Source organism: Emys orbicularis, chromosome 5 (genome assembly GCF_028017835.1).
Source record: "Emys orbicularis isolate rEmyOrb1 chromosome 5, rEmyOrb1.hap1, whole genome shotgun sequence".
NCBI classification, from domain to species: Eukaryota; Metazoa; Chordata; order Testudines; family Emydidae; genus Emys; species Emys orbicularis.
In genome coordinates, this window is record NC_088687.1 from 20,939,421 (window position 1) to 20,965,988 (window position 26,568).

Below are 26,568 nucleotides of genomic sequence, written 5' to 3' on the forward strand. Positions count from 1 at the left end.
GGGTGGGTGGGAGGTTAAGAAGAATCACTACAATAAATGTTTAATGTGAGTTAACTGCAGTTTAATTCCAAGTGTGTGTGTGTGGGGGGGATCTATTGAAGTTTTTCATCTCTCCTCCTCTAAAATATAGACTTTCACCTGCAGAAACTACAGTACATTTTAAACCTGTCCATATCCATCCTCTTCCCAAGCATGTGCTGTGTACAGTATTGTCACTGGAAGTATTTATTTGAGCCCCAGCTCTCCAGATTCTAGTTGTTTCAAAAGCAGTATCAGTCCTACTAAAATTATTTTCTGAGCCTTAAAAATTGCCCAGTCTGCTTCCCCCTCTGGTGTTTTAGTCCAACCCACCAATATCTAGAAAACTGTCAATATTTTAAGCTGCTTTAAAACATTGCCTCCAAACTACTGGAAGTTAAAGTGTAGTACTATTGAGTACCCTCAGATGCAGTTTCACACCCTGACTTGTTGGCTAGCATTTTGGTGGTATGTAACACATTTTGAAGAGTAGTGTCCCATGTGTTTTCTCTAGTGGCTCAAAGGGCATCTTTTAGATACCTATTTTCTAGCAGAGAAGCAATTCCACCATTTGGTGGCCATGTAAAAATCTCTGCGATGCCCTTTGCAGATCTGCTCAAGACTTGATTACCAAAGACAAAAACTCCATATAAACGTAGCCTTGGCTTACAGAATATGGTTATCACAGCAAAGATTTCATTCATTACTTATGACACAAATACCCCAATTCTCATCTTTGATTGCATTCCTTAAAAAAAAAATTCATTCCTATAAAATGGTGTGTGTGTATATATGCAACCCCCCCCCCCCCACACACACACACCTTTCCCCCCCTGAATACCAGCAAAAGCAAGTTTCATTTTATCGGGTCTCTAAATCTGTAAGCCTCATTTTTTATATTGAAACAAATATAACTTTGGCCATGAAAAATCATGAGATCAATACAGTAATATGCTGTGAGGTGTGTATTTTTACACTCAATAATTTACTCTTGGTATACAGATCACCCTCCTTCTCTTTTTACTGATTCAAAAATGTTCACTGATAAATACTCTCAACATTCATATGTAAAAAGCCCAAAGTTCCCACTTTTCTCTTCCATTTCCTAAAATCTTATATAAATATTTTATTAGCCTACTGAAAATGGACATATAATGAAATTCAACCTTCTCCATTCCTTATGTTTGTTAACTATATGTGGCCTAAGCTTCAGAAGTTCACTGAGTGAGCATGCTTCTTGCACAGTGGCTTATCCTTTTTGGAGAAGAACGTCTGACCCTCCAAACTGTCACAACATACCTGAAATAGGATTGGAAAAAAAATAAAAAATCACTCCGTGAATTATTCTGAATGTGAAATAATAATCACATGTTATTGATGCACACAATCATGGAATAAGGATTATTATCCATTGCTTAGGAACATGCTTTCTGGGTAGGACATTAAAAAAGTGTCAGTGTTGGTCTAAACTTGTTCCCATTTAAGTCAATGGGAACTTTCTGATTGACTTCAGTAAGAGCAGAATTAAAACAATGCTGAGCACTTTTAAAAATCCCATCCTTATTGTTACTTTTCCTGTTCATGCAATACAAGCAAAGATGATAGATAGAGATATGCTTTCATTTCAGCTACAATACATTTGTCATGTTGTCTCAGTACATTTACCTTTGGAATACAAAGAAGGGACATCAAAGTTTATTTGTAACAGTGTTCAAATAAGAATAAAACTCCTAAAGGTTAACTTAACTGAAGCAGAAATTTCAATATATAAATGATCAGCACAGTATAAAGCAGAACATTAAAGAAAATGAGACAGAGGCATTCGATTTTTAGCCAATACATGATGATCCATACTGGGGGTATTATTACAGGAGAACGCAGTAAAACAGTGAGTTGTAAACTCGTGTATCTGAGTTAAAAACCCTCCTGTATATATGAAACTGTGAACACAAACAATACTCTTGCCATTTTAGAAATATGACAGCTTCCTTTATGGACTTTTAATGCTATATTCAATGAGGGTCGACATTAAGGGTTAAATGCTAGTACACATGACCATGATCCAGGCCAAAAGATCTCTAAGAGTGCCAAAATCCCACAATAGCAACACACCTTCCAAACAACTGTGAAAGTACTTTTTGTTTGGGTTAGGAGGATTAAGTGACATTGTAGCTGTTACTCCCACATTGCTCAGGTTAGCACAAGCACTGCTGCCACTGATTTGTTTAAAATACGGAATAATTTTACTTACCGAGCACACAAAGCAGGTGTCATGCCAGGTGTGGCCCAGGGCTTCAAGAAACCGGTCTCCAGCTTCAATGGGGAATTCACAGCCATAGCACATGGTACCGAAGAGGGCATAGTAATCTGTACCCCAGAAAGTATGAAGCATGAGTGGAAATGCAAGAATTTCCTTTAGAAATCATTTTGTTTTTCAGGAGGGGGTACTGTGTTTATATTATTACCTGTCAAGTTCCAGGACTAAGCATTCAGGGGGTGGATAAACTAAATAGGGGCCTGAGAGACATGAAATACCCTTTCCTCTCACCAGCTCATGCTCACTCCCTTTCCTTTTTATTTCTCCATCTTTCCCTCTTCATCTCTCTTTTCTTCCTTCTGTGTTTTCACTTCGAGTCCAATAGTGTGTTAAGAGTGAAATTCACCCCATGCAGAGAGCCAGAACAAGGTCTATGCACTACTTAAGTCCCACTCAATCCCTATTTTGAGACTTTACATGGTGCATAGGCCTCACACTGGCCCTTGGCACTAGGTGTATTTCCTTCTTAAATGAGTATCTTTAACATACACTCCAATACAACAGCACTCACACTTAAGTTTGGATCCTGTTGTATGTTCATTATAATATAATGTGCACTTCACCAACATTTTAAAATATATGAAGGTCAGTATTGGCTCTGAAAGTCTCCTCTCAAAGAGTGAAACTCACCTCTGTGCAGAGGTCCATCTCATATGATATGCATCATTTATGTCCTATGTTTTGTTGCTCTGCTGCACAGGGCCAACTTTCACCCTGAATTAGTTTAAGTTTTCTTTTATTTCAGACCCATTCGTCCTCCCCACCTCCAACAGCCAAGTGTAAGGAAAAAAATAAATGTTCAGGCCCAGAACAAGAACAGTGAGGTAGCTTTAATGGGTTTTGGATCACTGCATCATGATGCCAAAAGTACCATGTGTCATGGAACACTAAGTTTCCATTAGATGAATTAGACAAAGTGACAGCTATACTGGAATTTCAGACTTCATTCTTTTTGGTAATATTGTGGCACTGAAGGAGAGGAGATGTCTGAGGACTGTTCTTAGGGAGCCCGGGAAGGAGTGGCAAGCAGTGTGAAAGTAGATTTTGTTTCTCTACTAGGCAACATGGACTTGCGGAGTCTCTCTAATGCCTGCTGGAGAACTCAGAGCCAACAGGTGCCTTTTCACATGTGAAAAGCCAAAGGGGCAGATTTCTCCTTTGGATCCTCTAAAACATGACTATTAAAAATAGGTTGTGAGCACAAACATTGGAGCAGTAAAGCCCTTCACTGGCTGACAGTGGCAAGAGGGATGTATCATTTTAATTAGTCCAGGATTTTGATGCTGGGAAAAAATAAGTGTGTGTGTGTGGAGGGGGGGGGGCAGTTGGTAAAAACATCAAATAGTATAGCTCTTCTCCATCTCACAGGACCTGTAAATCTTGACTGTGACCCTCATGTCACAAACATATTGCTTCAGTGCATCTGTCATGCTTAAAATAGTCCAAGCCCTGTTTAACTTGGCTCCTGCTTACAATGTCAAAAAGTTACAGGCTTTCCTTCGGAAGAAAGAGAGCAGTAGCAGAGGCAGAATGGAAGACTTCAGCTTTCTTTCCCTTTCACCCTCCAGAAACTGTGGTGTAACAGTTTCTTCTATGCAGTGTTCTTCACACAGAAGTATTTGAAAGTGCTCTATGTTCAGCAAGTTAATACCGATTGCTCAGTCAATCCCTCAGTTTAACACCTCATTAGAAACCCAGTCTTTTTACTACATTGCACTGCCACCCCTGGTCCTGACAGTAGTACCTGCAGCCTCAGCATATGTCAAAGCTAACTTGTACTAACAAACCTTATGGCTCACAAGTAAGATTACTACCAAATGTGTCATACTGATAGTAATGGCATCGTGTTCCAATATCTATCTGCCTGTAGTTCAGAAGAGTGAGCATTTGAGCTGGGAAGGCTTGTAAAGTAGCACAAATCAATGCATTGCGAAACATGGAGGATCACTTGATAGTAGGAGCAAGAATTCATTAGCAGAACAAATGCGGTCATGAATTCTCCACCTCGAAGTGAGTTATTGATTACTTTAATACTAGTTTTGATCACTCTATTTAGAGACTGTCAAGTATTTCCAAGTGGAGGGACTTCAGACTCCCAGAGGATGACATTTCACAACACTGTCATACTTGACAAGACTACTCATCTGTCAATATTCTACTCCTTAGGGTACTCCCATGATTCAACAGGAGCAAGATGCTACAGTACTTCTGACACTTACGGGGAGACTAGTGTGTACTCCTCTCCTCCACATCACCAAATCAACCGTGGCAGCAGAATTTTTGATGATCTTCCTTTGCCATGCTGACCTTTATCTCCCCTTCACTGTTTCTATTACTCCAAACAACTTTGCCGCCAGCGAGAGCTGAAGTGTTGGCTCCAGTGAAATCAATGAGAGTTTAGCCATTACTTGAGTGGAGACAAGGTTCACCCCAGGTCTCTTCCCAATCAATCTGCTTTTCACTCTCTCCTGCCTAAGCTACTTACCCAAATCTCCTATTAGTGAAATCACACTGTACATTACGGGGTGGGGGGGGGGTGAGGAGGGGGAATACCATGAAAAGGCCCCACTGACAGGGGTGAAAGTGAGCCGGTACTCTGTACCAGTAAGAACCCGCACCGGCCCATACCCAGCTGCCGCAGCAAAGGACCATCCTTAAAGCACTGCCATGGCAGTGCTTTAACATTGCTGCCCCTTCCCCCCACTCCTCCCCCGTCGGCGGCCCTGCTGGTAGGGTCCGTACCGGCAGAGCTGCCGATGGGGGGGTGGGGGGAAGGGAAGGGGCAGGGACATTAAAGCGCTGCTGCGGCGGCACTTTAAGGATGGTCCTTTACTGCGGCAGCGCATTAATGTTGCTGTACCCCCCCGTTGGCAGGGCCGCCGATGGGGGGCAGGGGGGAACGCAGCAATGTTAAAAGCGCTGCTGTGGCAAAGGACCCTGCAGTGCTTTAAGGTCCCTGCCCCTTTTGGCCCCCCTGGCCGCTGATGGGGGGGGGGGGGGGCAAAGGGAGCAGCTGCCCTGGGGCTGGCGATTTAAAAGGGCCCGGGGCTCCGGAGCGCTCCAAGCCCTTTAAATCAACACGGGAGCCCTGGGCAGCGCGGGCCAAGGGCTGGCTGGGGGATGCTGACCCCCAGCCCCGCCCCTTCCACGCAAGGCCCCGCCCCTTCTGGGGGCCAGAGCCACCCCTGTACCATTAAGTGTCCTCAGTTACTTTCACCCCTGCCCACTGATGACATTTCTAATACGGATTTAAATACCATGCAAGAAAACACACAACATTGAACCTTTGGTCGATGATTTCTTTCACATTTTGTAAATGTTTATTATAAATACCAGCCATTTCTTTCCTATAGAGGGAATCAATGTGGAAAGTTTTAAACAAACTAGGAAAGCAAAGAAAATAAATGAAATTATTCACTCCTTCAAGGAAATGGTTTGGCTGAAAATGTGAAAAAAGGAAGTTCAAAGAAGACTGTTTTTCACATTAATACTGGTCTTTAGATTTTCAAAAGCTATAATCAAATCACTGTATTTTTATTCCTACTAGCCTTTTTGATCTTAAGCTTGTGTTCTACAGATGTTATTCTTGATCCTGCAAAACACTTCCTCCTGCGCAGATAACTTACTACCAGCAGCAGCCTTATTGCCTTCAGTAGGACTACTCAGAGTAACACACACTACTTCCCATATTATTTGCTCGTTTAATCCCTGTTTCAAGTGAATGAAGAGATACCGATTCTCATAAAAACCAACATGAAAACCTCTTTAGAATTAGCGTTTTGTTGTGTTATCTATACCTACATCTGGGAACTTAGCAAGAATAGCAACTAAATGAAACTACGACAAAGAGCCTATTCCTAATGAAGTCAATGACTAAATTCCAACTGATTTCACTGTGGCAAAATCCAACCCCAGATTCAAAGGTGCTAGTTTGTTGGATAAGCTGAAATAAATACATTGTTAGGAGAACTAGTTGGAAAGCTTCTGTCAAAGTGAAATGGTTTGTTTTGTTTTACCGAAAACATTGGTGGTTTTTTTGCTGCTCACCTGTCTCACAATAGGGATCCCCATCTTCCAAATGGAAGACATTATTGCGAATGGGATTATGGCAGGCCACACATACGAAACAGGAAACATGCCAAGTTTGTTTCAAAGCATTGATTACTTCCTGAGGGGATAAGAAAAAGGGGTATTAATAAGTGATGTTGATATGATGAGTGAATAGGGGTGATCATGTTCTGTACTGTTTTAAAAAACACTTTGTTTTCATGCTCTCTCTGCAACGTTACTTGAGGATCTTATTAAATAAATTAACATGAGCATTATTTTTTGCTGACATGCATTATAAATTGCTGCATTTTTAATAAATGTGTGTCACTCTCTTCATCTCTGATGAAGAACTGTTTAAATTATCATCTCAACACTATCGACGTGTTATTTCAAGTCTTTGGCAGCTGTAAAAAATTAAAGCAACAAAACCCCCCAAAGCCAAGATCAATTTGGTTACTCCATTTCAGAGATACTCTTGCAGTACTCTGGAGGACACATGCAGAGCTCAAGTTCAACAAGCTTAACAATACCCCGGCCCCCTGCTAGGGTCCCCAAACAGATTCTGAGACCCTTATTCACGTTGAGTAGCACCTTACTGTGTGAGTAGTCCCACTGATTTCAGACAAATATAAATTAATATTCATGAAGATAAGGAAAAGTTACTCAGAGGACATCACAAATGACATTATGACAATTTTGTTAGGTTTTGAAAGATGATGTAATGCCAAATGTGACTTGAAACTTGGACGGCTAAAGCAAGGAGATGTATGCTCAGCATTTCCAGCTACACTGGGGAACAGACTCTTATCCTTCTGGATCAAATGGTTGGAACTGGAAACTTTAGGCTGTGAGAGGAGCAAGGGCTTTTCTACCTGCCATACTAGAGGGAACATTTCAATATTTTAATCTTATGCCTAGTGCCAGACAAATGACATGTTCTGTAGTACTCAGCTAGGCATAGTCATTTTTACATATTTTACAATTATTTCATTAATTCTGTGAAAAACCACTAATAAAATATCCTTTCACTTAAGACAATCGAAGAACTGCAGCAGTTACCGATGGGTCACTTGGAGAGAGAAGATTAACTCCAAAGAGGCAAAGCCAGAAGAAAGGCCTGGGGTCCAGGTTTCCTGCAAGGGGGAGGCTGCAATGTCTCTCCTCAAACAGTGCTGGAGATAAACTGGTAATGTCCATTATTGGCATGGGACTAGAATATAGAACTGCAGCCTATCTGATGACAGCTGTAGTGGTGCTACAGAGTGAATCTTCAGGAGGAGAACTTGGCTATGAAAAGGGGATTTCAGAGTTCTAGAAGGGACATGTGAGATGCCCTGTAAGTTAAAAAAAAGCTTAATCTGCAATAAAGTGTTCCCTAACAGCAACTATTCTCATTACAAAAATGAGGAAAAGGTTGTGGTTAATATTCACCTTTAAAAAAAAAAAAAAAACTAATTTAAACCATGCACACACAGTCTGATTACTTACTCCAAGTATCTTCCTCTGGCATCGAGAACATTCAGGGGCAAAGAACTTCTCATAGCAGATCTCGCAATAGAAAGCCCCCTTCTCTTCCACAAACCCAATGTAAGCCATAGAGGTTCTGCAGTGAGCACAGTTAAACTCCTCTGGATGCCAGGATTTCCCCAAAGCCACCAGGAAAGGTCCCCTGGTTAAAGGAGAAAGAACTAGTTTAGCCAATGCAGTGCAATTGCAGGGGGCAACACAGACAACTGCAAACGCCTATCCAAATTACCCATGTAACATTAGTACAAACTACAAACCACTGCTGGCTGACATCTCTTACCTACAACAATCTCCAATAAAACGCTGAATAATTCTGTACCAGTTTCACTATATTCCAATAATGCCTGGAATGATCTTTGTTCACAATAAACACTAATGGCTTTAATTTCACATCTTATTTTGAACTCCATTAGATATAGTGCCATAACACTAAAGTGATTGCTAGAAAAAAGGTTACTATTTTATAAGATCTCATTATGTTCCAAACTATTTCTACCCATAGCAAAATATATTTAATTTAAAATTAGTATGTACTGAAAAAAAGTTGTTGATATATCTGTATCAAGGTTACAAAGGTTAAAATAGATTTGACTCCACAAAGAAGTCAAGACAGATACAATCAGTTTCTCAAAAGACAAAAATACAATACAATACAATTTCCTTATTCTGAGAGTCTGTTCCAGGTGAGAGACAGCAGTTTTCTCCAGCAGCCAATTATGGCAAGAACATTTTGCATCCAGAAGGGGAAAAGTCAAGCCATTATCATTTGAAAAATGCAAAAGTACTTGTAAAATATTCATTTGGATAAGTCAATTATGCTTTTGAACAAAACAACCCAGTCTACAAGCAAATTAATTTTTGCCAGAATATACTTATAAAGCTCTCCCGTACACAGTTACATTTATATTCATATTGAAACATATTTAAAGAGGTTAATTTCTATCATTATTTCTTTTGATACTCTCACAAATTTGTTTTAGCAAAGATAGGTTTTGATTTGAGACTAAGTTCAAACCATATGCAAACTTTGAGGAAATCTGGGTCTGGAACAAAACTTTGTGGTTTAGGCTCATCTGTCTCTTAGCATACCTTTATTTTCTGCAACCCTGAAAGATTATCGTGTACCTTGCTGCCGTACTTAACCTAGTTCTGACCATGCTCAATATACAGCACTCTGTCCTGCACCAAAACTTAAAACAAACAAAAACCCCACACACAATGTAAATGAGAACCACAATGATTCCAAATATTAAAAGGCATTAAGGAAGGAATAGAACATTTTTTTGTATAAAATGGCAAGATTTTCTTACCAACAAAGTAATTAGGGAAGGTAGGGAGAACAATGGGGATGAATTCTTCCAACTAGCTTGCTAGGGTAGGGTTTCTGCAGGATGGGAAGACAACTGGGCAGTAGAACGCGGGAAAATTCATCGAAAGAAGCTGTGGATAATTCTTTTCATTTCCCTCATTTATTTGTTTTCTTGATGGAACACAAACAGGAGAGGAGAGCAAAGGAAACGGGACTAAAGTATATTTAAAATGGCTCATGGATCATCTTGAAAAAGGAACAAAATTTATTTAAATTTACAAAGTTATTGCCTGACTATATTTGACCACTGGAGAAATAGGAACAATTTTCCAAAGATTGTTTCCACTGAACCTGGAAGACAGAATTAGTGTAGTCATCAAACTCCAGATTCCCTTGTGGATGCCTAAATAGTACAAACGCTGACCTAACCTGATACCCTTCAGCCTCTGTACAAGCACCTTTTTACATCAATGCCCTTTCAGTTATGTACAGATCAAACAATACAAGTTCTTGTGTACAACAAAGTGCTCTCTTCTCACAGTGTCAGCACAGGCTAATTTAACACATTCATTAACACAGGACTGACACTGAAGAGGTTCTGCTAGCTCCAGTAGGATCAAGTTTCTGTTTGTCTGTACTAAAATGATAGGCTTGGATAGTTGCAAAGTGGAAGGAAAGTATTCTAATAAAAGCAGGAGAGGGACCTCAACATCTGTTATATTTAGTTCTCCACAGTTTTGACATTTTTTAGGCTAACCATTCCAGATAGTGTGCTGGAATCCAGGTGGACAGGAAATGGTCTAAAATTGTATCTAAGCAGTTTTCCCTCCCAACGGGCCCAAGACAAATATGGTAACAGACTGCACAGTGTCTCTTAGGATTCAAGTGTTTCCATCACTATGCTTGTACTCGCTATATACGTATGTTCAGAAACGTGCCTTTAAAAAAAAAAACGTACTTCTAACTGGGTCACTGTTTAAACATGTTAGAAGTTTTATCACACCCAAAACCCTAAAAAGAAAACCCCAAAGGACAGAAAAAAATAATAATTGCAAAGTAGACAAAGATGTGATATTCCGAATTTTGGAGGCGTTCCTGATCTTTGCATGGCTTAAATTGTTTCATCAAAAACTACTGAGCGCTTGCAGTAATGAAAGGTATTCATTTACCTAAAAGGACCTAAAAGGGAGTTATAACTGCAAGAGGTCAAATTTTGTAGGTCATATTTATTATAAAGCCATCACCCACTCCATCATGAAAATCAAGGGCAGTCCCACAAGCCACAGTTTGCTTTGAGTGAGCCCTCCTTATAGGCCGTTTTGAGGCGCTAAGGACTTCAGGCCCAATTTTCAAACATGACTGTGTAGACTAGGTGTGCAAACCCTACAGCTGGAGGTAGAAACGTATGCTCAGCCAACTATTTACTCGTTCGGCACCCTGCAAGGATCACTGCATGTGCAAAGTAGGCAGCCACTTTTATATTGCTTATAAATAAGCAGTATAAAAGTATACTATACGTAAGCAGTATAAAAAGGAGAAGTAAAGGCTTACCAGAAAATAAGCACTATTTTGACACTATAACTAGATACAATAGTGTCAGTATATTCATGGGGCGCGCCAGCTCTATCCATCTAGGTGATCAATGTGCATTGTACTGCACTATCAAGCCAACAGAGGAATTTAGTGGTGGGGAGATGGAAAGGATTTTCACATCTTCTCAGTTGGTCAATCGCTTGATAGTTAACAGACTGGCCATCCAAAAAACATAAGAAACATTTCGTCTTTTCCAGTCACTGGCAAACTCCATGATATGTATTTTCTTATATATAAGAAACCAACAAAAATGGTACTCTGAATTTTGCCGCTTGCCCCTTCAAAATAATTCAACTCTGTGAAAATAGATCTTAAAAATAAATCTTTTGTCACACACACCTAAGAATATATTATGTGGAGACCCAGGGGATACAAATTTGGATTTCCAAGTGACAGCCAGTTCAGCATCTTGATATTAAGAGACTTACTGAGTTCCTGAAGTCCTTGGGAGCTATCAATTAAAAGTCTGTCGGAGCCTCATTACAAACATTACATAGGTATTTTAAACAGAAAATATAGCTTGTGTTTGGTTTGGATATTTTTATGCAAAGAAAGAAAAAAGTTTATCTAATGAAACCTTGGAAAATGTAGAAGTCTATGGAAGATAAACATATCAATAATTAAGAGAATAAATTAAAAAGTTATAAGATGTCTCAATTTTTTTTGGCTTGACAAGCCATGGTTACTCTATGCCTTAGTGTAAAGTAACCAACTCTACAGTGCATTTTGGCTGCAAAACAGGTGTACAATGGAATGTCACTTGATCTTGCTCCTACCTTTTCATAGGTAATGCTGCCACTAAGGGCATGAACTGTAATTATGTTAAAACTTGAACTCCAAAAGCTATCGCAATCTTCCCAAACCACTGTAGCGTGAGAATGTTGGGTGAACTCAGTATACTGATTACTGTACTGTCAGTTGATCTTGACATGAAATTATCCTTGTTCTTAAGAACTCTGTTGGCATTTGAAGATATGAAAGCTTGGCCTATAAAAAGCACCCGAATAATCTGAATTGATATACAACTGACTGTTGAAAGGCAGATAAACAGTGGTCAGACTGAAATATCGTATGGTACAATTACTCTGTGCTATACCCACGTGCCATGTACGCGTGACTAGCCAGCTTTTCCTCTAATTAAAATAAATCCCAGTAGCAATAAACTTAAAACTGAAAATGGCATGCAAATTGAACTGCAACTGCCATATTTTTATTCATGTCCAGAAGGTTGTTTAATCCAGCATCACAGGAACTAATCCTTCCACCAGAATACATGGGATTTATGTAAGAAATATTTAGCACTAATGAAAAAGGAAGTTAGATATGCAAGTCCTCTGCACACATGTGGGAAAACAGATCCCATCACTTTAAGATGCATTATAATTCAATGACTGCAAAGCACCATTTAAGTGTGGTGGTGGCATAATTTTGCTCCCCCAACTCCACCTGACCCTTCTCTTCCCCTCTCAGGCACCCCCCTCCACCAGCAACCTGATCTCCCCAGGCCCATTAGCCCCTACACCCATCCCCTCCAAATTTGAGAGAGTGATGTTGCGACCGCCACTCAGATTAGGCCTGGCAGCCCCTCTGTTATGACAAATTTGAGTGACTGGTGTGGCAACCTGGCATGCTGGGTCGCAATACCAATCAATTTATTAAGGAGGTATCTGCCACAGAAAATCTACAGTAGGTGATGGTGTAAGTGCTGTTGACCAGGGCATTTTTTTCTTGCGTGGACTGCATCTTAACAGAGATTGTTTCACAGAGCACACATTCTCCAGTTCAGTTATGTAGCTCATCACCCATTTCATTTGTGATCAATCATCATCCATAGGGTAACTACAGCAACTTTTGACATCCAAATTATTTGTCTTGCAGTAGTACCTAGGGGTCCTAATCATACACCAAACCCCAGTGAGCTGCATATTCATGTTACAAGACAGTCCCTGCTCCAAGAATACGGCAAGCTACGTAATATTAGGAGAGCATTTAATGTATGTTTAAATCCATTTAATGAGATTTAGCAGCTGGAAACAAGGTGAAAAAGCACCATGTGACCATCTGGTTCTCCTGATTACAGCGTGAGAGCCACTGGTGTAGATAAAGCAACAATAATGTCTGCTAAACCAGCAACAATTTAAAGGGAGCTGCAGTTTCTCAAGTGACAGATTACAGTGCTACACCTTAAAAACAAAATAACTACAGCTGTGGAAGACTGGCATGCTTGGCTTTCTGCATGTAATTTACTATATCCTGATCCATTTGGAAATTTCTATCAGCCAGGTAATGACATAGTTAAATGATACATGGTCTTAGAGGCTAAACTTTTCAATACATCAATTGCACCCATCAGACTTGTGAGCACATACATTTTATGTTTTTACAGTGCAGCATAAAATTTGAATCGGAATGAATGCCTATCTCTGTTTGAATTAGAACATGTGCACATATTTCATTCATTATTGCTATAAGAAAATTACCAGATTACTCATTTTTAATGCCTTGATTATTTAATAAAAATAGCAAAGAAATCATTTAAAAATAAATCCTTCCAGTGTATCTCGCCACACTTCAGTTACTACTGATTAGTCTAAAGTTAACCTAATGTTAAATGATCAGATAGGAAACTATCAGAGTGGAAAGCTAATGGGTCAAAAAGTGGGATTCAATTCAGTTGTATACATCCCAGCATATGATTACGGAGCTGTCTCAGTTTTTTGACTTGGATCCCAAACCATGATATAAAGATGCAGTACAGTCAACAGACTACAATAGAGGAGAGTTGATTTCCTATTATATTTTGAGACTTTTATATATGAAGTAGAGGTAATTATTTAAAATTAGCTTTTCAGAAAAAGTATCCAATTCTGATCAAGGTAGCCTGTTGGCTCAACCATGCTGAAAATTACAGTGCATTCTCAATTTCGTTTACTTCTATAGCTGAAAATACGGTTAATAAATTAATAGGTCAAAATAAGATGGGGACCTATAACAGACTCACCATTGGGGTAAATTATTTTCCTGGGTTTATGAGCTTGAGCAGCCCAGGTAAGTGACAGCTTTTTGTGTGTGTGTGGGGGGGGGAGGGGTTATTTTTTAAAATTTGCCCAAGAACACACCACACATTAAGAATTTTTTTTTTAATCCAAGATCATAACCTAGCTCTTAGGAAATTCACCCTTCTCCCCTCCTTACGGAAGGAATACCAGGAAGGTTCACACATTCACATGAGGTGGTCCTTTTTACATTTACTGTCGTTTGGAGAGAGACCCATCAGCTAATTGGCAGAAATCACTGGCTATATATTAAAACCCATCATTACATCACTGAAGTGAATGGAATTTATTTAGCTTAATCTCAGTCAAAAAACGTGTCACGGTGAAATTTCTTTCCATCCATATTATACAACTCAAAGTCACTAGACACTAACAATCAAGTGCATGATGGTTAGCCCTAGATTATGATTGGACAGATTTCAAGATCTGATACTGGGGGGGGGGGAGGGGAAGAGAAGTATTACTATAGTCCTAGCAATAATTAAAATGTGACATTTTAACAACATTAACATTTCTTCTTATGTGTGGGAGTATCTTACGTTTCCTCCTCTTTTCATTTAATTGTTCTGGCTTACCAAGTATCATTCAAAACTGGTTATTCCTTATTTGATTTGTGTATCATCCTGTATTTGCTTTTCGACTTGTTAATCTTCTGGGGCTGATTGAATGAATGTTTGATTTTGTCACAACTTGTTTATTTGGTTTAGGTTTTATTTTTGCCACGTCCCAGTCAACATTCCAATTTTCAGTAAAACAGGTTCTAAAAGCACCTACGACTATTGAGAGCATATACTGGCTTCCACATTTGCTTCCTGTATCACCAGGTCCAGGCTAATTTTTTTTTTTTTTTACAATGAATCATGTGGATTTCATGCATGAAAATGGTATATAACACCGAATCTTGTTATACTGAAATGCAGCTCAAAAGCATTTGAGACTAAATTAAAAAACAAAACAAAACAAGGTTATGTTGTCAGAAAGATTTTAGGATAAAATGATCATTAAAAGGAGTACAAACCTAATGACCTGGTTACACTGAGCACACATAGGAGTACGCTTTCCTGCTGGAATATGCTCTGCTCTCTGCACCAAAGTGTCTTGCTCTGTTAGTTGAGGCTGTGTCACAGACTTATCGCTTGGTGCAGTTGCACCAGACGGTGTCATATTGTTTGATGTCCATCCACTTGCAGGAGCTACGGAAAATAGAGTAAAAAGTATTTTGAATACTGTCTCTATACTGCGTCAACCTCAATAAACAGGTATACAAGTGAAAAGAGCTCAGTTCAATACCTGAATTTGTGTGTGTAAAATATGCACAGTACATACATGATGCTGAAAATATATATATATATATATATATAGCAACAGGGTAACGTGATGGATCCAGTTTACTCTTTTCACTCAATCTGGCGGGTGACTAGCCACCAAAAGCACCAAACCAACATTAACATTACCCACCAGGCTAAAATTTCTGGGAAACAGAATGGTTTTCAATTAAGTGGGAAAGGATAAAATTGGACCTAATGGAGCAATCAGATTACAGAACATGTGACATGTTAAGATCTCAATGTGCTTTGGACAGATCAGGCTGAAGCCAAGGTTACAAATATATGAGCAGTGACAAAACAGCATGACATACATCTTACAACTCAAGAAAGATCTTAGAGTAATGGTGGATAGTTCTCTGAAAGTGTCCACTCAATGTGCAGCAGCAGTCAAAAAAGCAAAAAAAAAGAATGTTGGGAATCATTAAGAAAGGGATAGATAAGAAGACTGAAAATATCATATTGCTTCTATATAAATCCATGGTATGTCCACATTTTGATTACTATGTGCAGATGTAGTTGTCTCATTTCAAAAAAGATATATTGGAATTGGAAAAGGTTCAGAAAAGGGCAACAATAATGATTAGGGGTATGGAACAGCTTCTGTATGAGGAGAGATTATTAAGACTGGGACTTTTCAGCTTGGAAAAGAGATGACTAAGGGGGGGTATGATAGAGGTCTATAAAATCATGACTAGTATGGAGAAAGCAAATAAGGAAGTGTTATTTACTCCTTCTCATAACACAAGAACTAGGGGTCACCAAATGAAATTAATAGGCAGCAGGTTTCTGAACTTTTAGATGTACTAGGACCAGGTTTTAAGGCATTTCTGAAATCAGAATGGTTTTTAAAAATATGAAAGCTGAGATTCTCGCATCATAACTTGCTTCCAGAAGCTGAGCTTTACAAAAAAATGCCAAGCATCACGGAGTCTCATGATAAAATTGTGCGAATTGGTAACACTGAGTTCATTGTCCCATGCCCCCTGATCCTTCCACAGATTTCTACTGTCCCACTCAGAAGGTGAAAAGGGAAGAGGGTTGCAATACCATATCCTATCCTACCCCCTTCAGACCACACTAATGGTGACCTGCTCCTCTATGAGCTGGACAGGGGAGGATGCGTAGACTGGGTGGACCTGTCGGTGTAAGGAAATGCTTATTGTCACCCATCCACCATGTGGAGTTTACATGGAAAAGATAATACAACCAACAATATTATCTTTTCCATGGACCTCTTCCATCCTGGGGCCCTCAGGCAGAGGAGATGCAGGTGGTGGGGACAACGGATCACCAGTGAGTGGTGGTCTATGAAAAGAAAAAAAAAACAGTGAGATTGGGAGTTACACACTATTCCTGAATTCATCTTGCAAAATTCAATCTCAGAAGTCCTCCCTCCATCACTACCTGAGAAAAAGGAGAACCAATGGCAAGTCTAGCTGCCTGGAGGTAGATGGAGGTACAGATATGGGGCAGAGGCATTATTTGTAGGCTCAAGTCAGCCTCCAGTTTTTGTGCAAGTGTCCTGAGAAATTCTTTGAGTAATTTTTAAAGAATGTAGTACTTGGTTCTGACAACGTCAACCAACATGGTTCGGGATTTCTCATCAGGTGGCTAGGCAGTAAATCCAAAATTAGATTTAATTATTACAGAAATGTGCCAAATTACTCAGTAAACAGCTCTATCAATTAGTTTTCCAATGTCATCGATAATGTGCTCTTTGGGTAGGGTGCACCACCAATAATGATCATCGCCAATGCTTTCATTGTTCACATTTTTTAACTGATGAAATAACAAACCAGGAGGAATACCTTTCCTTCATCTAGGCGATACTAAACCTACAATTGCTGACATTTAACAACAACAAATTCTTTAAAAAACAGTGACTTTCTTACTGTAGGATGGAAAATGAAAAGTTATATTAAGTACAATAAGATAAGAAAAAATAAACGGCGTTAAGAATAATCTAGGACCACATTCATCGATCACCGAATAACATTTGCTAACTGCTTTCTGTTGTAAGAAAGCTTTGAGAAAAAGAACCAAAGCAAAAGAGACAGAGCTCATAGGAAACAGGGGAGAGGTGACACACACAACATAGCATGTCAGCAAAGGAAATACCACCCAGAGCCAGAGAATTCATCATATAGTAATCATCAACTGTAACTGCCTCTAGCACTGCTTCACCAGACCTGCCTGTACAGAACACTATTCTATACTTACCTGTCCAACAACTCAAAAATAAACTCCATCATCATCATCATCTACTGGGCCAGTTTTCTCTTCCAGGAGGTGCAGATGATTTCCATTGTTGTATCAGATATTGTATCAAAGGAGACTCGCAGGATCAAGGGTTGAGCTTAGCAACGCTGCTTATTTTTTTCAGTCTTATTTCTTAAGGAGACATACAGCACTTAGACATTTTTTTACAGTGGTTGCAAAGCTGGGGCCTGTGACTGAGCCACAAAAGAATTGATTTCCACTCAAAAAGAACTCATTCCTGTAGATGGCTGAGCACATCGGACTGGAGTGCTCGGCCCGGATTAATAACATTATTATTTTATTAGAAATATTTTATCAAATTTCAGAATTCTAGAGTGACGTTTTGGCACCACTGAGGTCAGTGGCAGAACTATCTATGACTTCACTGGGGCCACTCACCCCCAAATCTACTTTACCTTCTCAGGCTATGTGCACACTTCAAGATGGGGGAGTACTTCCCAGCCAAAGAGACATACCTAAGCCAGCTCTGACTGAGCTCTTGCATTAAAAACCAAGCGTAGCTGCGACGGCACAAGTGGCAGGAGGGATCACCCTGCCCGACTATGTACCTAGCCTCTCAGACAGGATCGTATTCAAGGTGTCTAGCCCTCCTGATGTCACGGCTCCCCTTTATGTTTAGTATGGGAGCTCGATGACAGCTAATGTAGCAGCATTTCCTCAAACCAGGAATTATGCCCTGAGCTCGAAGAGCAGACATAGCCTAAACATGTGCCTTTTAAATATTAATGGAACTCCTATTACTGTTGAAACTTACTACAAGGATCAGACCTCAAAACCTGTACTTAAACCTACTGTGGGGCAGTTATTTAAGACACAATGCTAGGACTTTATAGTTACAAAAGATAAAAGTAGTAATAGAACATACACACTTTAGATCTGATTTATTTTGTTTTCTTAAGTGGCTTATGAATTATAAAATTCATTATCTGTAGAATGCCATTACAGCCAAGGGAATTGAAAGATGCCAGAAATTCTTAATACCCCCACAAAACAAATAAACTTACTTTCCAAGTTCCTCAACTGATCATCTTTCCCCCCTCACCAAGTTTCTCAAAGTGAATCCCCATAAATGTATTGAGAAATCTCACAAAGTGAAACTGCCACAACATGCCTGAATATTTGAAATGGCAGATTCAGATACTGGGTTTCGATTCATTTCAATATTATAAAACATACAGGCTTGTAAAGGCTTTAAACAATCACTTTGAGAGCTGCTGTATTAACAAATCATTCAGCCACCACCACCACAGCAATGAGTCAAGCTCATGAACCAAAATACATTTACAACTGTACACCTTAAGCAAATACAATGCAAGAGAGCAATATGCCCAAATTTTTAAACTTCTTAAAAAAGTAGCCAACTATAATAAACATCAGTGCTCTATAAAACAGACAACAGCTTTGCATGAAGTATGCCAAGGAATACAAGGTCAGGAATAAAGATTCATAAAGACAAAGGATTTCCCCCTTTCTGCCCAACTTTTAACCCTTGGCTACAGAGATTACATGGCTGCACCAAAGGAAGTGAAGTCCAGTTTTAAAGCATCAAAGCATACTCATTCTCCTTGCTCTGGGAAAGGCTGGAAATCAAATGCTGCAGTGATTTAGAGGAAAGAAGCGTGTGTGGGGGGAATTAAGTACCATTCACACTCCATTTATATCACATATGTTCAGCCGAATACAAAGAATCACCACCAAAGCAGGACAGCTACAACAGAATAAAATGGAAAAAAATCGCAAAGGGAGGGGGGGAGGGAGAGTCGTGTATAAATGAAGTTCCTACTCTTCCTTTTTCAGATCTCCCTAAAATAAACCATGACAAGAAACCTTGTTTACAGCTGGTCAATTATTACTGCAGTGAAACATTCCCTGATTATTATGGCCTGGTCTAACACTACACAGTTAGGTTGACGTATGGCAGCTTACGTCGACCTAATTATGTCAGTGTACACACTACAGCCTTGTCCCGCCGATGTGAGTGCTGTACTATACTGACATAACTCCACCTCCACGAGAGGTATAGCGCTTAGGTCAGTGGAGGTATGGTGACGCAGCATCTGGGCAGACATTGCATTACTTACATGGGCTGTTGGCGGTCTTGTTAATTTCACGGCTCCATGCAGGAGCCATGAAATTGACCAGAAAGCTGAGCAGCTAATGCCTGGCTGCCCCCAGCATTCCGCTGCTGCCGGGCAGCTTCCTGCTCTGGGACTTGAGAAACCCGGGCAGCTGCCCCTACCTCCTTCCCCCCTGCTCCGAGCCGGGAACAGGGAGGCTAGAGCCTGGGGTCGACTTAGGGATGTAGTATAGACATGCCCTTAGTTAACAGGTCTTCCAAGTGACAAAGATGGTATTTCCCTTTCGGGATGGGCTTGCAAAGTAGACCACCTTGTCACATACACTGTTTTCTCCTTTTGTTTTTCTAATACTGATAAGCTAATCATCACAAACTAGCATCCTACGTGAACTTTTTTCACTGTAGTGCATATCTTCACTACTTCTTGAAAGCAAAGGAGACTTAAGAGCTGAGTTAAAAAACAAACGATTTTCTCCAAGAAAAAAAGTAAGAGAAAGGGGGATATGAAAGGCACAGAAGATAGTCTTCCATTGCTCAGGATAATGAATAAGCAGTCCTCCACTTCTCTCTCTCTATTGCTGCAGCAAGCTAAGTATATTAAGGTGATTACTCCTTTTAGGTTTAGAAGTCTGGTTGTTTGTTAGTTCTTAAGCACACTGACAAAAAGTAGTACAGCAGCCTTTTACTTGTGATCACAGGGAAGAGAAGAGCTAACTAATCACTACTTGCTTTCTGTTGTAGCTTTAGTGTAGAAATCCAGAACCTTGTATGCTGGAAAGCCACTCAATACAGAATTGAGTTGAAAAGAGGAAAAAAACCCACTATTACAGAGTGAAATCTTGACATTTTATTGTGATGTGTGTGTTGTGACAATAACATGCCTGACGTATGGTCATCATATATGGATGGAATTCTGTCAAGACATTTTAACATGATTAGTTTGTGCAGTCTTGACTCCTTTTGATAATCTTGAAGAAAAATAACGGGAGTCTCTCTCCTCTCTCCTGCCTCCTAGAGAGGAGTGCGGATCTACCCTGTGGACTAGCAGCATGGATCTTTAGCACTCTAGAGCATTTAAGTGGTATAATGGCTTAGAGTTATGATGAACCCTATAATATGCTAATACAGTCACTCATTGAGGCAACAGTGATATTATAGAAAATTAAACAAGTCATTTCTAACGGTAAAAGGGAGGTAACACAATACACTCTTTCTTGGAACTAAAAAGAGACTTATTCACACATGTCTGGGGCCAAAAAGTACACCTGAAAGAGAAATTCGTTTTGGCACCAAGGCTTTGGTACTGCAATTTTGCTGGTTATTAATCCAATAAAATGGCCTCATTACCCACTTTCCTTACTCCTTCCCCATTGGAAGACCAATACACCACACACATTTTCTGTCTAATTAACTCTAAGGTTTGATAAACCGACATGAGCCAGGTTATTTGGAGATAAGGCTGACACTCTTTTGGATCCTTTCCAACCTCTGAGGTAGTATATAGTATACAAGTTACTCTTTTTTTCATACAAGTATGTTACTGTTAATCTTGATGTATAACACCTATTAGAACAAGATCAGAATGGATGACAGTCAATAATTGTTAAAAAATTAGATCTTTAAAAAAAAGATCACACTTCTTAATCCATCATCTGAACATTTAGTGTTCCTTGAAAGTGGCTACCTCTGAAAACTGTATCTCCAAAACACTTTATCATGAGCAAGTCACTGCTCCATTGTAGTTTATCTCAGATTATTAATGCCTGCTGAGCCTACAAATAAGTGCAGATAACAAGGTGGAAAAAAGCTTTTGAGAAACATGAAAGAAAAATATTTTGATTAATGATGCTTTCCATCCCTCTCCTCGTACTTTACCTTCTAACTTGCAGGTACCAGCTAGTAAGAAGACAAAGACACATACTAAAAACTAATCTCTTTGAAGATTGTTTTTTTCACAAATCAAATTCCAGCACAGCTTCTGGTACACTGCTAATGTGTATTTGAGATGCCTGTTAAATAACAACGCCAATTCAAACACATTTGCTAACTTTGTTTTCATTGTTTATTTAAGAAAAACCTTTTGCTTTTTAATTTTTTTTTATAACTTCATGAACCAACACAATGTTCCCTTTTCTTTAGTCTCAATGCACAGTAATTATAAAGCCCACTTTTGTGGGGATTGAACTAAACTTTAAGTTATTTCTGGTCAAAAACAAGATCTCTGCATGTGAAAAATCTCTCAACATTGTTGGGAAAATCTATTTCAAATAAGAAAGAAGGAAAGGAGCATTATCAGTTCTGGTAACATCTCCTGTCTGATACTGATCCTATGTAACACAGCATCTTTCATATATAGACATAAGAATGAATTTGAATGGAAGTTTAATACCAAAAAACACAACAGTGAATAGTTTTAAAGAAAGCTTAGAATTCAAAGTTCAGACTGGTGCTCTGTTCTTCAATTTATGGCCGTATGAGGGGACAGGAAAAGACAACATAACATCAGTCTGAATTAGAAGGCCCAATTCTGCTTCAATTGAAATTAATGGCAAAACGCCTTTTCAACTTCAACAGGAGTAGATCAGGCCCTAAATGAGATTGTGGTCATGATACAAATTGAGAAATTAAAATTTAATCCCTCAGAGAATGGTGTTTCCATAAACAAGTCTTGGATGCAGTAATACAAACTGCCACCATTCTCCCCAGCGAAACTCTGCATGGATGCAGGGGTCCACTTCAGTAGATCTGATTGCAGGATAAGGCCTAAGAATATTTTTACAAATAATTCCAAAGTAGTGTTTAGAAATTCCTGTCACTGTTTCAATACCTATTGTGTGTCTCTCTCTCTCTCTCTCTCTCAGTGGGGTTAATATTTTTTTGTTATGTGCCAGCAGCAGTCCTATTTGAGGATGTAAACTAGAACAGAAAGAATTGCTTTCCTCATTAGAAATCATGGCAAAGCCGAAGTTTAAAGCTGTTGGTAGGTAGACTCTATATTTAAAACAATAGACAAAATACCTTTGGTTAATTTGACTCTCTAATCTCAAAGGATAACCAAAAATCCATTAAAACTACAGTTTACTTCAGAATTTTGAAACTAACTTCCAATGCTTTGAACAAGAAGTGTAACCCACTGGTGAGTGTTTGTGTTACAAATAAAAATTGTTACATCTTCCCACCTACAAAGCTGTGGCACTTAAAGCTCAAGATGTGCATCTCACACTTTTAACTGTGGAAGTCCCTGGTTCAATCGAGCAAAAGGGCGGCAATCACAAAAACAACACCTTCCAGTTATACTTTTGCCTCCTGTTTTAAAGTCTATTTAACATTGTTTTGTGAAGTTTTTTTTTTTTATAACTAGATAGCTTTTAGAGTAGCTATTTTTTTGTCTTCTTAAATTACACTCAAGTACTACTAGAGCTAGGCCCAAGCTAGCACATTCAATACAAGCACATCCTGCAACATGATCTGGAACTGATCATCAATTTGAGCCCTATCTGTAGTTTATACAATATATTTTATGATTTTTGTTCTGTTCACCTGCTGTCAGACATATATATCTGTCACCGTTTATACCCTCATTTCCCCCATTGAAGCAAATCAGACTGCAATGCTTTAAAGAGGAAAAAAAGAAGGCAATTGAACTATTAGACTAGCAAAAATGTGTAAGAAGTTAAAAAGAAAGTTTCAAAAAACAAAACAGAAAACAGACCCTAACAGTGTAGGTTAAAGGAGAAATGCACAAGTTCAACCCAATCAAAAGATTACTGAAATTTGACAGAGAGCGCATGACAGGGCGTTCAAGTACCTTGGGAGGTTGCTGAGGTTTTGGAGGTGCACATCTTTGCTCCCAAACCTGTCAAATGAACTCTGAGTGTAGAGGGGAAATGAAATCACCCAGCCAAACCCTGGAAGCCTCTTAAGGTACTTGACTGCCCTTTCACAGGGAGTCTTAATGGCTCCCCTTAATTTTCATAAAATGGAGCAGATGGCAGCCACTCTAATATGGAGAGATGATAAGCCCCAGGATGTAATACTCCATCATGATCTGAATAGCTTGGAAGTGCTGCATGCAAGGATCTCGAGTCTCTGAAGGCTACAAGGGAACCTGTGAGCCACATTTCAGATTTCTACAGGCTTCACTTTGCCCTCATTGCCATTAATTAATGATACGCCTTCTAAACTATTACCGAGGGGCCGTTTTTCATTGTTGTAGCTAGCTTTTCTGAAATGAATAACACTGTGCACTATATTATTAAGTTTGGCCTTAAGTATTTACTTTCACAAAACTCTCTGGTATGGTTGGTTTAATATTTAACTAGGTTTGAAGCAAGGTAAAGAACTGCCTTTTTCTTTCTGAAAATCCCAGTGTGACTTTGCCCTGGTTATATTAACAATAGCATGTTCCAATGCTGAACCCATGGATGAATACAAACACTAGTGAAAGGTTTCTAAGACAAAGGGGAAAAGGCGGATATGTAGCAGTGCCAAAGTCACTTTGACAGAGGTTCTCTGGTGCATAGCAACAATACAACTGTCTGAACTGTTTAACGCTCACTTAAACAGAACATCAGACTTCATGTAATAGCTATAAATAACAGTGCAGCTTTAATTGGTGGGAGCGCCAGAACTTCATTTGAAAGTGCTGTAATCCAATGATTTACATAATGCTATCAGACTACTGTATGATGGATGGAGAATATAAAGGTTCATATGCGCACTTATCGGACTCTTGTTAATATACGGTGCAGTACAAACTCTTCCAGTCCCTTTCCCTCCAAATCAAACAGATGGCCGGATGAAGCAAAGGGTCTGAAAAAATCTGCTGTCAACTAGTTATGTTAAACTTATGCAATACCCTACCCTGTATGAGCCCTGCGTGAAATTGCACAGGCTAAATGGACACAACTTCAAGATAAGCAGCAGAGAAAAAAGCATTCAATAGTCCCTCTTTGGTTCATACGGAATTTGTGGACTATAATCAAAGCTAAAAAAAACCCTACTGATGAAAGGCAGAACAGGAAGGATTAAACCATTATCATTTCTTTAAATGACCGAGTATGCTGGTATGTGCACCATGAAAAAATCAGAACAGGTGCAACCAAGACCTAATTTCAGGAATCTCTGCAACTTCGGGGGGGTTAGTTTCCTGTGTTAGCAACTAGCCTTTCAGCTAGAAGAACTCAGATTAAATTGGCTGTAAAGTATCTTAATTAAAATGAGTATGGTGGTTTTGGCTTGGTTCAGCTTGTCTCCTTGTGATTTGTTACATCTTATACCATCACAAATTTGGCACAACTGGCGTCGTTTACTGAAAAGGGTCCTGGAATGCAAGGGAGCCTGGAGAGTGACATACACCCCTGCACAACAGAGTGCAGTCCTGTTTGGCTGGAGTTCCACATATTGAAACCCACAACATACTTTTCTGCAGAGGGTATTTTTTGTTGTTGTCTTCACTGCTTTCAGTTCAGATAATTTTTACCTTAAGAATTAAATGAGAAGAGTGAATATAACCTTATGAAAAATTAACATCCTATACTTAAGCAACTGAAATACACCCTGTATATCCTTTACATTACACTGATGTTTAAAACTGAGCAATTATAAGGCTAATATTGAGTAAACGGATCATGCTTTACATTTTCAAAGCATTCTATACAAACACTGAGTATGACTCTCCATTGTTCTGTACCTTGTACAGTCATTTACATTTACATCATCACAACATGTGAGTCCTACATGTTACTGTTTTGATCTAGTGTAAACAACTACACAGGGTGTCAGGCAAAGCAGAATTGGGCCCATTAACTAATTAATCCTTAACATCTCTGTGCTATTATTCAAGTTGTATAAAAGCAGAGGAATGCAGAGTCTTCATCTTCAAAACTCACACATGGAAAAATTATGTTCCCAACTTGTGTGTGCAATTACAACACTGCAAGAGCAAACAATGTGTTTGTCTGTTCAAATAGCCAGATAGATGCAGCACTGTAACTGCAGGAAAGTTAAGTGAAATGGTGTGCAGGTTTTGCAATACCAAGTCATAATTACTTTGCTACTGACCTTGTATGACTTTTGACAGAGATGGGTTCAGTTCAGGAGGTCCTATAGTAAAGTCCATTATACCATGCATCTCCAACAAGTTTTGGGCATAACTGTGAATCGTTCCTGTGACCCATTCCCTTTTTAACCACAAATATTCAGATTTCTAAATACATTCTGCTTCTTACCATGTTCTCAAGAGTTACAATTTCACACTGCAAGTAAATAGTTTAACTTGAATGGCTGACATTTACAAATTACTTTACTGTGGTTTCACAATGGGTTTTGCTTGGCTAAGTCTGAGTTCATATGAGTTAACTTTTAAAAGAATAAAATTCTTGTGGCTTGCTGTCATATGACAGCATAATAATTTAGATTAACTGAAAAATTACTAAAACACAAATCTATAACCCACATTGGAAGTTCTGGTGTTTTCATCCATCAGTCATATTACTCTTTATAGACAACTGCTGAGACAAGGGTTTTATGTTTTCACTAAAAACGGCGTGCATTATGCAATGGCTAACTTTGATTAACTTTCATTTCAGTGAAAAGGGCAGGACCTTATTGGATTCAAAGTCTCATTTTTACCAGATGTCAGTGTACCAACATATAAGGTTCTTCACCTTCCTCCCCTCCGCCCCCCAATTCAGACCACAGTTCTCACTGCACACAGATAGTCAGTCACACTCTCTTAATTAACTGTGCCTTTAACCATACTTTAGTTTCCCCATTCTGTAAAGGAAGTGAATAGAGATGAGCTGAACTGATTTGTCACTCTCAGGAGTACAGAGCCTTGAAAACAAAGGTGATGTTAATAGTGAGGCTAGGCTGAGTCTCCCAGTTTAAAGCATTTCTAAGAACTATGGGCCATCTAGTTCACTATCAGGTCTGAAAGGGGGAAAAAGCAAAATAAGAAAATAAAAAAACAGAAAAGAAGGAGAGAGAGAGAGAATATGTCAGTCACTCTC

The 26,568-nt window shown here is 39.2% G+C and overlaps 1 protein-coding gene across 1 annotated transcript in view; it reads right to left on the minus strand.

Moving 5' to 3' along the window:
- Positions 1 to 1,227: 1,227 nt before the first annotated feature.
- PDLIM5 (PDZ and LIM domain 5) overlaps positions 1,228 to 26,568 on the minus strand; it is a 201,529-nt gene continuing 176,188 nt past the window's right edge. The window contains exons 16-20 of the mRNA XM_065404810.1: positions 14,889 to 15,063; positions 7,874 to 8,054; positions 6,383 to 6,503; positions 2,270 to 2,385; positions 1,228 to 1,317 (exon numbers count right to left, since the gene is read on the minus strand). Coding sequence (XP_065260882.1) covers positions 1,228 to 1,317; positions 2,270 to 2,385; positions 6,383 to 6,503; positions 7,874 to 8,054; positions 14,889 to 15,063 — 683 coding nt within the window. The remainder of the gene's footprint in view (positions 1,318 to 2,269; positions 2,386 to 6,382; positions 6,504 to 7,873; positions 8,055 to 14,888; positions 15,064 to 26,568) is intronic.